Genomic DNA, 12437 nt, shown 5'->3' with positions numbered 1-12437 from the left:
ATTCATTTCTGTCTGGAACTATGACATTAATCATTTATCATAATCTCCCTGATGGTGATTATCACAGCTATCAGTATGTTGATAATCAGCAACAACTTTGATGTTTATGCATTATATTTTTTTAATATAACTTTACCTATAATTAGCACTTAAATACTGTACATTAAAAAAATAACAATGAAAATACTAAACATGAATTTTTTCCTCACTTTTTTGCAATAATTTCTCAATCAAGATCCCCCCGTCATTAAGACAGTGCCATGTACTGAGTGCAGCTTTTAAAATAATTGCCTTAAAATATTTGTCCCCCTCCACCAGCAGCACCACTGCCAGTGTGTGAAGATGCTTTAACATTTGCTGCAACAAAACAAAATAGTAATTGTAATGTAGACATTACAAGATGGTCTAAATGAAAACTATATTTGACAGACTAAATAACATGTCCGGAGGTCTACCTTAGACATCATCCTCCCATTTTAACGTCGTGCACCTTTCCTTAACCGTCTGCTCCCAGAGCAAAAGTCAAACCCAGTCTGTAAACTGTGAACTGAACATTTTAGGATGGGATTTTTTCTGTGATGCTGTCCCACTCTAGGAACAACAGTTAGAGCCTGTCACTGACTAAATTTATCCCCTGATCCTCAGATAAAACTCACCAAATCTGCCTCCTGGTTGTTGAGATCATTATTGATATCAGACTGTGAGCCGAGGGAGCCGAGGGAGCTGAGGTAGCTGCGTCTCTTCAGACCATCTCTGTGACACAGACCTACACATACACACAAAAGCTCAGGTAACTATTACATTAAACTGAGGCTGTTCATGCGACCTTGATATCCCAGAAACCTGGAGGAATTCCCCTCAAGGTCAAATCGCTGCTTCCTGTGTTCATCCCCATCTTTTGGAGTAAAATCTCAAGAACACTTAAAAAGGATTTTCTTCAGACTTTGTCAACTTTCTACTACAAGTCAAGGATGAACTGACAAGAAATCAGAGCTCCCAGGTCAAAGGTCAATGCCACTGGGCCTAATGTTCATCCTTTCTTATGAATTATTAGGGATGCAACAATCAGCTGACTGTAGAAATGATCAGACACTATATACAGTTGAAACCAGAAGTTTACATACACTATATAAAAAGGCACATAAACTTTTTTTTCTCACCATCTAACATTAAATCAGATTAAACTTTTCCTGTTTCTGGTCAATTAGGATTACCAAAATGATTTCTATTTGCTAAATGCCAGAATAATGAGAGAGATCATTTTTTAGACAATTTTTTATTATTTTCTTGAGGGTCAGAAGTTTAAATACATTTCATTAGTATTTGGTAGCATTGCCTTTAAACTGTATGACTTGGGTCAAACGTTTTGGATATGCTTCCACAAGCTTCTCACAATAGTTTGCAGGAATTTTGGCCCATTCCTCCTGGCAGAAATGGTGTAACTGAGCCAAGTTTGTAGGCCGCCTTGCTCGCATATGCCTTTTCAGCTCTGCCCGTAAATTTTCAGTGGGATTGAGATCAGGGCTTTGTGATGGCCACTCCAAAACACTGACTTTGTTATCCTTAAGCCACTTTGTAACAAGTTTGGCTGTATGCTTAGGGTCATTGTCCATTTGGAAAACCCATTTGCGCCCAAGCTTTAACTTCCTGGCTGATGTCTTGAGGTGTTGCTTCAGTATTTCCACATAATGTTCTTTCCTCATGATGCCATCTATTTTGTGAAGTGCACCAGTCCCTCCTGCAGCAAAACAACCCCACAACATGATGCTGCCACCCCCATGTTTCATAGTTGGGATGGTGTTCTCGGGCTTGCAAGCTTCCCCCTTTTTACTCCAAATGTAACGATGGTCATTATGGCCAAAAAGTTCAATTTTAGTTTCGTCAGACCACAGAACATGTCTCCAAAAATTAAGGTCTCTGTCCCTGTGTGCATTTACAAACTGTAATCTGGCTTTTTTATGTTTCTTTTGGAGTAATGGCTTCTTCCTGGGAGAGTGGCCTTTCAGCCCATGTCGGTACAGGACTCGTTTGACTGTTGATAATGACACACTCTTACCAGCTTCAGCCAGCATCTTCACAAGGTCTTTTGCTTTTGTTCTTGGGTTGAGATGCACTTTTCAGACCAAAGCACGTTCATCTCTGGGACACAGAACTCGTCTCCTTCCTGAGCGGTATGATGGCTGGACATTCCCATGGTGTTTATACTTGTGTATAATTGTTTGAACAGATGAACGTGGCACCTTCAGTCATCTGGAAATTGCACCCAAGGATGAACCAGACTTGTGCAAGTCCACAATTCTCTTCCTGATATCTTGGCTGATTTCTTTTGATTTTCCCATGATGTTACACAAAGAAGCAGTGTGTTTCAGGTGTGCCTTAAAATACATCCACAGGAGTGCCTCTAATTAACTCAAATGTTGTCAATAAACCTATCAGAGGCTTCCAAAGACATGACATCATCATCTGGGCTTTCCCAAATTGTTTAAAGGCATAGTAATCTTAGTGTATGTAAACTTCTGACAATGAAGAAAGTAATAAAAATTGTCTAAAAAAATCCTTTTCTCATTATTCTGACATTTAGCAAATAGAAATAAAAAAAATAATTTTGGTAATCCTAATTGACCAAAAACAGGAAAAGTTTAATCTGATTTAATCTTAGACGGTGAGCAAAAAAAGTTTATGTGCCTTTTTATATAGTGTATGTAAACTTCTGGTTTCAACTGTACATGTTGGTTTCTCTGCATGCCTGTGTGATGACCTGGTAAACTTTAAAAGGAGGCTGTTGTGTCAGGTCCTACCTGTGCTGACACTGAAATACGAGGAGTCGGCATCATCACGGGAGACGGATCGGCCAACATCGACGGAGGGATCCCACTCCAAGTGCTCGTGAGTGGGCGAGGATGGGGATCGAGGAGGACGGAGATGGCCTGATGGGAAATCTGTTCTGGCGTTAACTGAGAGACAGAGAAAGAATTTTATTCAGAAAAATAAGAGAAGTTAGATATTTGCTTTGATTGTTTGTCTTGTCTTAAGCTTTTAAGGAGCATGATCTCCCGGAAATCTGCAGGAAATTCAGGCAGACTGCCCTTAAAATCTTCTAGATGTTTTGTCCTGTTCACACATGGACCTCATGGCCAGAGACTTGGGTGGAGGTCTCAGGATATGGTGTTTAAAGGACAGTGCAGAAATGGCTGACAAAGCAACAGATTCCGATTATATCAATGCTACATGTAATAAAGAAAGATTGGAGGATAACACACTGACGGAAGAATCTTCTTGAATAGTTCCTCCAGTATTCAGATGTCAGCTCACTCAGTTTGTGAGGAAGGTCTGATCTAGGCAGATTTACACATGTGACATATTCCTTCATTTCTTCATGATGGATTTAACTTCTGTGGGGTGTTCAGAGACTTGGGAATGTTTTTGTCTTCATCCCCTGACTTAGACTTTTCAATAACCTCTTCTCTGAGTTGCTTGGGGTATTCTTTTGACTTCATGTTGTAATGGTAGCCAGGAATACTGATGAACCAGTGACTGGACCTTCCAGATAGGTGTCTTTATACTACAATCACTGAGACACAGTCACTGCACTCAGCTGATCCCCGTTTCACTTTAAAGAGGATGAATATTTATGCAGTCATTTATTTTACATTACAGATTTTTATCTAATTGACATTACTTTGTAGAAATCTGTTTTCACTTTGACATTGAAGATGTTTTTTTTTATATTTTTTCTGTCAAAAAGCCAAAGGTGCATTAAAAACATCACAGTCCATGTAAGATGGACTGACCTTAAGTGGAAAAGTGTGCTGTGGTCTGATGAGTCCACATTTCAGTTTATGGAAAGGAGGGCTGTTGAAACCTCAGGGGTAAAGAGGAGAAGGACCATCCAGATTGTTATCAACACAAGGTTCAAAAGCCAGCCTCTGTGATGGTGTGGGGGTATTAGTACCCATGCTATGGGTCACCTGCACATCTTTGAGGGAGTATCAATACTGAGGGATACAGGCTTTGGAGCAATATCTGCTTCCATGCAGATGACTTCTTTGTCAATGACGTTCCTGCTTATTTCAAAGAAATACGTAATGCCAAGACACACTCTGCACAACAGCATGGCTTCACAGTAAAAGAGGGCGGAGCCTAGTTAGGCTTGTAAAAAGTCCAGAAGTGTATCCCATTGAAAGTCTATGTAGCATTATGTAGCATAAAATATGACAACAGAAACCACTGAGCAACTTCAGATGAACATTGAGTGAGAATGTGAAAGAATTCCACTTTCAGTATTTCAAACATTATTGCCTTCAGGCCCCTGGCACTAACAGAGCATGTTAGAAGAAAAGGTGATGAACACAGAGGTAAATATGCTCACTTATATAGTCACTTCTTTTGCATTACATATCTCTACTAATTGATATTACTTTGTTGTAAATCTGTTTTCACATTGAACTTAAAGAGTTTTTGTTGTTTTTTTGAAAGAAAAACCCCAACTATAATGACAATGATAGATTTATAAAATCAATAAACATTTTATTGTCCCTGTAGCTCTGGCGGCTGTCCCTCTTTGCAGCACAGTGTTCTGTTTATTTACAGATTTCCCTCCTTACCTGACCCATGCAACCAGATCTCAGACCTGGATCCCTTTAAAAACACTGAGGTTAAGGACTGACTGGGAAAAGTCTGTTTTTAGTGTTGCTGCACCTCTTATGTGGAATCATTTCCAGTCATTAGCTTCTATCTCTTGTTTCTAATGGTGTTTTTAAAGAGCTGGAGTCTGAACTACTCAAAGAAAGTGACTGTGCCTGTTTTAAAATGTCATAGCACCAAGATGGGCACACTTTACAAATATGAATGTACTTTAAGGAGCCTCTATGTCATTTGTACAGGTATTATTTTACTTTGGTAAAATGCTTTTACTCATTTTGCTTCTGTAAATGTGCAGGGAACCTTGGTCTGAGTGGGTCCCCCAGCTTACATTAAGGAGAAATAAAAAATAATGTGAAAAGTGTTGAGTTTTGACATAGATGTATACTTTTTTTTTATGGGTGGTAGGGGGCTCAGCTACATGGGGGGGCTCCAAGGAAAAAAAGGCTGGGAATCACGGCACTAAACCTTAGTGTTGGTTCACCTTTCTGATGGTTGGAGTATGCAGGGAGGTCCAGGTTGGTCTTATCAAGCGCTCCCTCTTCCTCTAATAGACTCTCTGAAGGACAACCAGAGTCTGTGGCCTGAGACAGAATCCAGTCATCCTCAAACACCTGGAGGAAACAGAGAAGCAGACTTAGGAGACGGAGAAGAAGAAGCAAAAAGCAGTCAAACAAATGGCGTCTCATGTCAGTAATTCTTAAAAGTCACATATTTGACCCCTTTAAGACAAGTTTATATTCTTCTCAGAGGTCCCAAAACATGTCTGTGAAGTCTGGTGCTGAAAAAACACTCCAGTATTGGATTTCTGCATGTCTAAAAAGCCCTCTGTTTCAGCCCTGCTCAGATGAAGATGTTTCTGTGTCTGTGGCTTTAAATGTAACTGAGCCGTCTGACTCCGCCCCTGACCACACCCCTCTCAGAAAATAGATGTGGCTCTCCTGAGCCTCCTCTCAGCAGGATCAGAAGAGGAGGATGGAACTTTCCTAGAAGCAGGGAGGGCCAACTGATCCTGGGGGCAGGGCTTACTCCCTACATGACATCATGAGGGGAACATCTGAGAACTGCTTTTTTCAGCACACATTTCCTGAAAGCTGGAGAAAGAGAGGGGGGAGGAAATGGATTTTTCTGGTACTTGAAGGGATTGTGGACAGGCCAGGGGCATGTATTTTTTTAGAAAAGCATAAAAAAGTTATTTTTGCATAACCTGAGACCTTTAATTACATTTTGAAAGTCACTGGAACGTAAAATTCTTAGATGAAACACTTAGTGTTTAGAGAATATTATGATCCTTATTTAAAGTTGCAGTTTACATGAGTGCTTTGCATTGCAAATGTGAAACCACTGTTGTTTTCCCACAACCGCCTGTGGACAGATTTCTATGTAGAGGACTGTTTCTGTTTGGTACATTCTAGACGAAAGTCAAAGATCTCAGTGCCACTTTCATTTCTCTTGCAATGGCTTTTTCTCATAGGACCAGGTAGGTTTGGATGGCTTTCTTCTCTTGATAAATAAAATCATCATTTAAAAACTGACTTTTGTATTGACTCCGGTTATCGTTGTCTAATATTAACATTTGTTTAACCCTCAGGCATCACTAAGGACATTTTTGTCCATTTGGACAAATTCTTCCTCTTTCTCTGCTCACCATTTTGGCTGTGTTAGTGCATGTGGTCTAAATTTTGTAACAAAGTTTCTTTCTAGGCAAATTTTCGAATTCAAATTTCAATTGCTGTAATAGGTCAGGGAAACACTGTAAAACAAATTTACCACCCTTAAAAGCCATTAAGAATAAAAATGTCAAATTACCAAACATTCAATCATTTTGAGGATTTTAACCCTTTAATTGCCAGTTTGATTACTTAAAGTCAATGTTGTTTTTTAATGAAAAAAAGCCAAAAAAAAAAAAAAAGTGATATCTTCCTCAAACCAAATGTTGGATGGCTGGGGCATTATTTCTAAATCCAGCTTGGATAAGTCCATGATTAGCCACAATTTTGACTTTGATGCATTTTTAGTTTTTGTGTAGCATCCAATTTAAAACTTACTACGCTTTCGAGTCATTAAGGACAAAAACGTCCACTTCCAAAAACAGCAATAAAAAGAGTTTACAGTAATATTTTTTCTGCTTTTTTGGGTCAAATCTTTTGATCAACTTCAGTTCTGACCAAAACAATTACATAATGAATAACTTCCAGGATTTTAACCTTTTAAATGCCAGTTTGATTACAGGATGATAATATTTTCTCGTAAAGAAAAAGAAAAACACAAAACAGTTATTATTTCCAGAAAACTAATGTTGGGGGTGTTTTTTAAATTAGTCCTGGGTATGTAAAACATTAGCCAAAATATTGACTTCGATGAAAGATTAGTTTTTGTGTAGCATCCGATTTAAAATTTACTACCCTTTCGAGTCATTAAGGACAAAAACATCCCATTGATTCCCATTCAAACCACATTTCTTGATCTCAAAGCCATTGCATGGTATAATCATGCATTCTGTAGTTTTAGGGTTTCATTATTGAGGAAAATAGTAAAATTTGTCATTTTTAATGTTCATCACTAAAACCAGGCATTTCCCCATTATAGGCCTATGCTATATAGATCAATCTGTTAAGTTTTTATAGCAGTTTTTTGGAAGTGGACATTTTTGTCCTTAATGGCTTTAAAGGGTAGTCAATTAAAGTGATGCCTTAGGGTTAATGATCTGAAACATTAAAGTGTGAATAATATGCAGAAAATAAGGACTGAGGAGGGGGACAAATGCTTTGCCACAGCTCTGTGTGTAGCTCACCAGTCTCATGCTCAGCAGTCGAGTGTGTGTCCGTGCGATGTTGTTGTAGGCGAGGCTGCAGCTGCGCAAAAGCTCCAGCAGTCGGTTCTCTACGTACTGAGCATCAGTGGGTTCAGTCCGCTGGATCAACACCTCGCCACGCTGCAGCAGGGCATTTACGCGGGCCGAGTTCATGCATACACACTGCTGGAACGACTGAAAACACACAACCATCAGAGAAACACAGAGAGAGTGGAGATGACCCTTCTTAATAACGTGAAAACAAATCTACCTGGAGTCGTCGCAGCTTCTCACAGGTGTTTCCTGTCAGGTGATCCACCTCGCTCAGACGGACATCCAGGTCAGCCAACCAGAGACCAAGCTCCTCCCTCTCTGCCTCAAACTCCTCCCACTCTGAGACAAACACCTGGGAGAAAATAGAGAGATCTGTGTCACATTTTCAACAAAGATTGTTGACTAATCTCAGAATCTCTGTGGCTGTGATTAATTACATTCTTTTCCCTTCATTTTAAAAGTCCACCATTTTCTGCTTGTTTTTGTGTCATTTTGAGTTTTTCTGCTGTCTTAAACTAAGAGTAACTGACTTCCTGTTTGGATACAGGCCTGCTTTCATAGGTAGAGCAAAGATCTTAATAGTTTGTTTGCAATCACGTGCTCCAGAATGTCCACTGGGAGTCAGGATGTGGAAGACAGTCATTAGGAATCAATGGGAATGGAGGAAACTTAGGACGTCACTAAATGATCTGGATCTCGAAACAGAGACATCTCGTCACAGTGAGAGGGACTGGATTGACATCAGGAAACATGAGGATGACCAGGACAGAACTGGACTGAACCAAACCGGACCACTTTGTGGAAACAGAGCATGCATGAGTGTTGTGTGACTCCTCAGTCTTTAGACAAAGGATGTTTTAATTCCTGTCTGCTGCCATTTCCTCTTGAGCTTTATAAAATTTTAAAAACATGTTGCTTGAATATTTCACCACTTTCAGGACACATAAGCAGCTTAAGAAATAGGATTTTTTTTAAATTTTGCACTTTGAATTGTCATATTGGTAAACAGCTCATAACTAACCTGGCATGCCAGATGGATTTGTTTCACACATCCATCTGGAAAACCTCTCATAGAAAGTGTTTGGGAAAAGGAAGAGCCTTTGAAAAAAAAAAAAAAAACTCAGAGGATGATTGGATGAATGTTCTGTCTGTCACATCTTTACGGGCCAATCAGAGCAACAAAACATGTGGCATAGCTGCTACAGAGCTGCGCCCGTACCGAAGGAGTAAACTCCATAGAGAACTGCATATCCAATCATGGCGACTGTAGACATGTCAGTACACCACTTTTGTCGTTTTTGAAAAGAAAACAACTCACCGCTGTTCTTTGTTCTTCTTCTAATGAAGTAATGTCGTCAAGGTCTGATAAAACTGGCGCTTTAGCAGCATCCACGCTAATGTCTTCCACCATAATTGCACCGGCCTCTTGTTGCTGCTTGCTTATGTCACGACTCTGCCGCGCCCGAAAGTACTGCCCCTGATCGCTGATTGGTCCTGTCACTTTCTAACCGGGCCCAAACGGCACAGACGGGAGCTTTGCAAGATGGATTCGCCAGTGAGAAACACGAAAACGGGCGAATCAAGACATGTTTTTGGGTAGAGTTTGTCTATGTAGAAATCTCTACTTATGGCACTGATCATCAACTGGAGGCCTGGGGGCCATATCAGGCCCCCAACAGCTTCCCATCTGGCCCTCCAAAGCTCGACTTATTTCAGAAAAAGTGCTGAGGAAAAAAATCTATTGCTGTACTTAGGGTATCTTTTCTTACTTTTCTTTTAAGATCCCTACAGACATTTAAGTAACTCCAATAAGTGAGATTGAATCATGTTTTTAATAAGAGATTGGTTTAATTTTTGCTCAGTTTTACAAATTGATTAGAAAATAAGATGCACGACACTTACTCAGAAGTCCATTCTTCATTAAAGCATCAGATTCCTGCATAAATGTAGCTGTATGGGGGGTTGAGAGTTTATTTTTCACTGCTTGAGAATTCAAATAAAATTTTTTTTTTTTTACCTATGAGGATGCAGCATATTATGCCAGCCCCAGAAATACTTGGCTTAAATATCTCAATCGCCTCCATGTGGCCTGTTGCAGTATAGGAATTTAACTGTGTGAATTGGCACAGAGTTCACTGCGAAAGACTATAAACGGTACATTTTACAGAAAACACATTTTAGACAAAAATGTGTCTTTTATTTAGTTCATTAATGCGCTGGCCCTCACAGTGCCTGCATATAAGCTGGTCCTGGTACAGATGTAGTTGATGACCCCTGACTTAGGGCGAGATTGCTGCAGGGAGATGCTGACATGGATTAACCAAAGTGTCAGGAAGATATGATAAAGCATGAGATTAAACATGGTTAAAAATTCACTAATTGTGGATCTTAGTTAACTGCAATTAATGTTATTAATCTTGGCGGCCTGATTTTTTGTAGTTAAATAAGTGCAAAAAGTTCAGTGCCAGTTTAGCTCAGTTCATTCAGTTCAACACTCGTCGTTCACTTTATTGCTAAACGGATCTACAGTTGTACTTGGCGGAGAGGGTTCTGCTCTAAAGGAGCTCCCTGGGTTAGTCATTAGCATGCTTTGACTTTGCATGGCTAGAAACCCCCATATGGATAAATACATTTGAAAAACAACGATATGATTTCAGAAGCAATTAATCCATTGCAGCTTGAATCTGAATGAGGGTGCAACAAGCTTTTAGTCATAAAGGAGGAGGCTGGGGTGGAGGAGCTGAAGCTTTGCCAGCAGCAGCAGAGTGGTGCATCAGCATTAATGCAAGCAGGGATTAGTAAGAAGAATGTCATATTTGAATACACAGCTGTGTTGAGAGAAAGAGCTGTGATTGGCTTAGAGGTGATAATTATGATCAGCTGGCAGTCAACTGATCACAGCAGGACATTTGACTACCGTTTCCTGCATGAACTAGCGCTAGGCTGCAGAGGTAATGATCCCTCATTCCCTGGTCTAGGATTGCCGTTTGGAGTATTGACCATCAGCTTTGACAATGAATCATTTAAAGCAGTGGTTCTCAAATGGTGTGCCAGGGCACACTAGTGTGCCTTAAGGCAGGTCTAGGTGTGCTATGGGAATTTGTACAATATGTTATAGCTACAACTTTATGGCAAGTACTGTAACCAGGCCTGCCCACAGATCCGACTGAACCCCTGAAAAAACGCCAGAGGATGGGCCCTCCCAAGTTGGGATTTATTGATGATATCAGTGTATGTGTGTTGGATCAGTAGCATTGGTGCTAGCATCCTGGCTAACAGTTACCTCATTTAGAGCTGAAAAGTGTGGCAAGCTATTATTGGGTTGAAAATGTTGTTGAAATGATTAATTCATGCTACTTTTAAGTTAACATTTTTTTTCTACTCTTTCTTGCCGCTTATTTTGACATCTTAAACCGTTTTGGCGCTTATTTTTATTACTTGACCAATTTGTGCCACCTTTGTGGTAGTTTTTGCCACATTTAACCCATTTTTGCTACCTTTTTGCCACTTTTCGCTTACTTTTGCTATTGCTTTGCCATCTTTTCATCACATTTAACCTCTTTTTACAACCTTTTAGCAACTTTAATCCTTTTTACAATACAATACAATAACTTTATTTATCCCTGCAGGGAAATTCGACTGACAAAAATATGAAAAAATAGAGCAAAAATTGATTTTTTTTTTTGCCACTTTTCTGCCACTTGTGATCTATTTTGTCACCTTTTTGACACTTAGAACCCATTTTTACCACCTGTTGGCCAATTTCTGCCCACTTTTGCTTTTGTTTGACCATTTTTATGCCCAATTTTACCCTTTTTTTAAATCACTTTTAACCCATTTTTACCACTTTTGTACATTTTACCCTTTAAGACCAATTGTAACCCATTTTTGCCACTGTTTTGACACTTTCAACAAGTTTTTGCCAATTGCAACCCATTGTTTGCCCACTTTTTTTTTTTTTTTTTTTTACCGATTTTCGCCCATTTCTGTCTTTGTTTTGCCACTTTTTGCCCAGTTTTGCCATGTTGTTTTCATCAATTTTAACCCATTTTTGCCACTTTTTGCCTACTTTTGCCATCTCCATGATCCCCCAGTTGGTTGGGCCCCAGAAAGGTCTCCCCTCTATAGGCCACCTTGACTTTAATATTATTTATAAAGTTTATTTTGTATCGATTTAAACATAGTGTGCCTTAAGATTTTGGCTTAACCTTAGGTGTGCCTTGCGTGAAAAAGTTTGAAAATCACTGGTTTAAAGTCTCCAAATGTTGAACATTTTAAAACTTGACTACCTAAACGGTAAATGTGGCATTTGGTCAGACTGTCAGAACCTCTCCATTAAAGTGGGACGTTACACACTGAGACAACCTCTGACCTGCAGTCGTGCAGTGATGGATTCCAGTTTGGCGTTCACGTCGTCCCATCGTTGCCCGCAGTGTCTCGTAGACGCCAGCAACCGAGCTCTCATGGCGCCCTGAAACAGCCGGGTTAGCGTTCGATTCCTGCGGGTCAAACCGTCCAGCCGTATCAGCAAAGATCCCGCCTCACACCGCAGCCTCTGAAGACACAAACGCTTTCATATCAGTCACTCTCCTCCACTTCAACAACAGAAAGTGACAAATAGACGACGGTTTCATTCATTATTGAACTGACAGCTGCTTTAATCTGAGCTGAAGACAGAGAGATTTCCCCACAGTGACCAACCTGACAGCACAATTTAATTTGGACAAATAAGGAGAACCTACGGAGGCTGTGCTGTGCTTCACACTCAGAATTTGTGGTTTAAGGTGCTAAAATGAGTGGATTTGCTCAGAAATACTGCCAGCTCAGCTCACTGAGAGCTTCAGGAGGGATACTGAGGTTCTACCTGGATTACGCCTTTAACTTCAGCTCAAAGCTGCTCTTAATTTTGTTGTAATCCCACATTTTCTCTCACTGATCCCTCCCATGT

General features: G+C 40.0%; 1 protein-coding gene across 2 annotated transcripts in view; it reads right to left on the bottom strand.

Moving 5' to 3' along the window:
- The window catches only part of si:ch211-137a8.2 (uncharacterized protein LOC777613 homolog), a 76260-nt gene that overhangs the window by 18588 nt on the left and 45235 nt on the right, over positions 1–12437 (bottom strand). For both annotated transcript variants that reach the window (XM_041796732.1, XM_041796741.1), the window contains exons 4-9: positions 11862–12044; positions 7707–7841; positions 7436–7630; positions 5126–5255; positions 2799–2954; positions 657–766 (exon numbers count right to left, since the gene is read on the bottom strand). In XM_041796732.1, coding sequence (XP_041652666.1) covers positions 657–766; positions 2799–2954; positions 5126–5255; positions 7436–7630; positions 7707–7841; positions 11862–12044 — 909 coding nt within the window. The remainder of the gene's footprint in view (positions 1–656; positions 767–2798; positions 2955–5125; positions 5256–7435; positions 7631–7706; positions 7842–11861; positions 12045–12437) is intronic.

Source organism: Cheilinus undulatus, linkage group 2 (assembly GCF_018320785.1).
Source record: "Cheilinus undulatus linkage group 2, ASM1832078v1, whole genome shotgun sequence".
Classification (NCBI taxonomy): Eukaryota; Metazoa; Chordata; class Actinopteri; order Labriformes; family Labridae; genus Cheilinus; species Cheilinus undulatus.
This window is presented reverse-complemented; position numbering and strand designations above follow the sequence as displayed.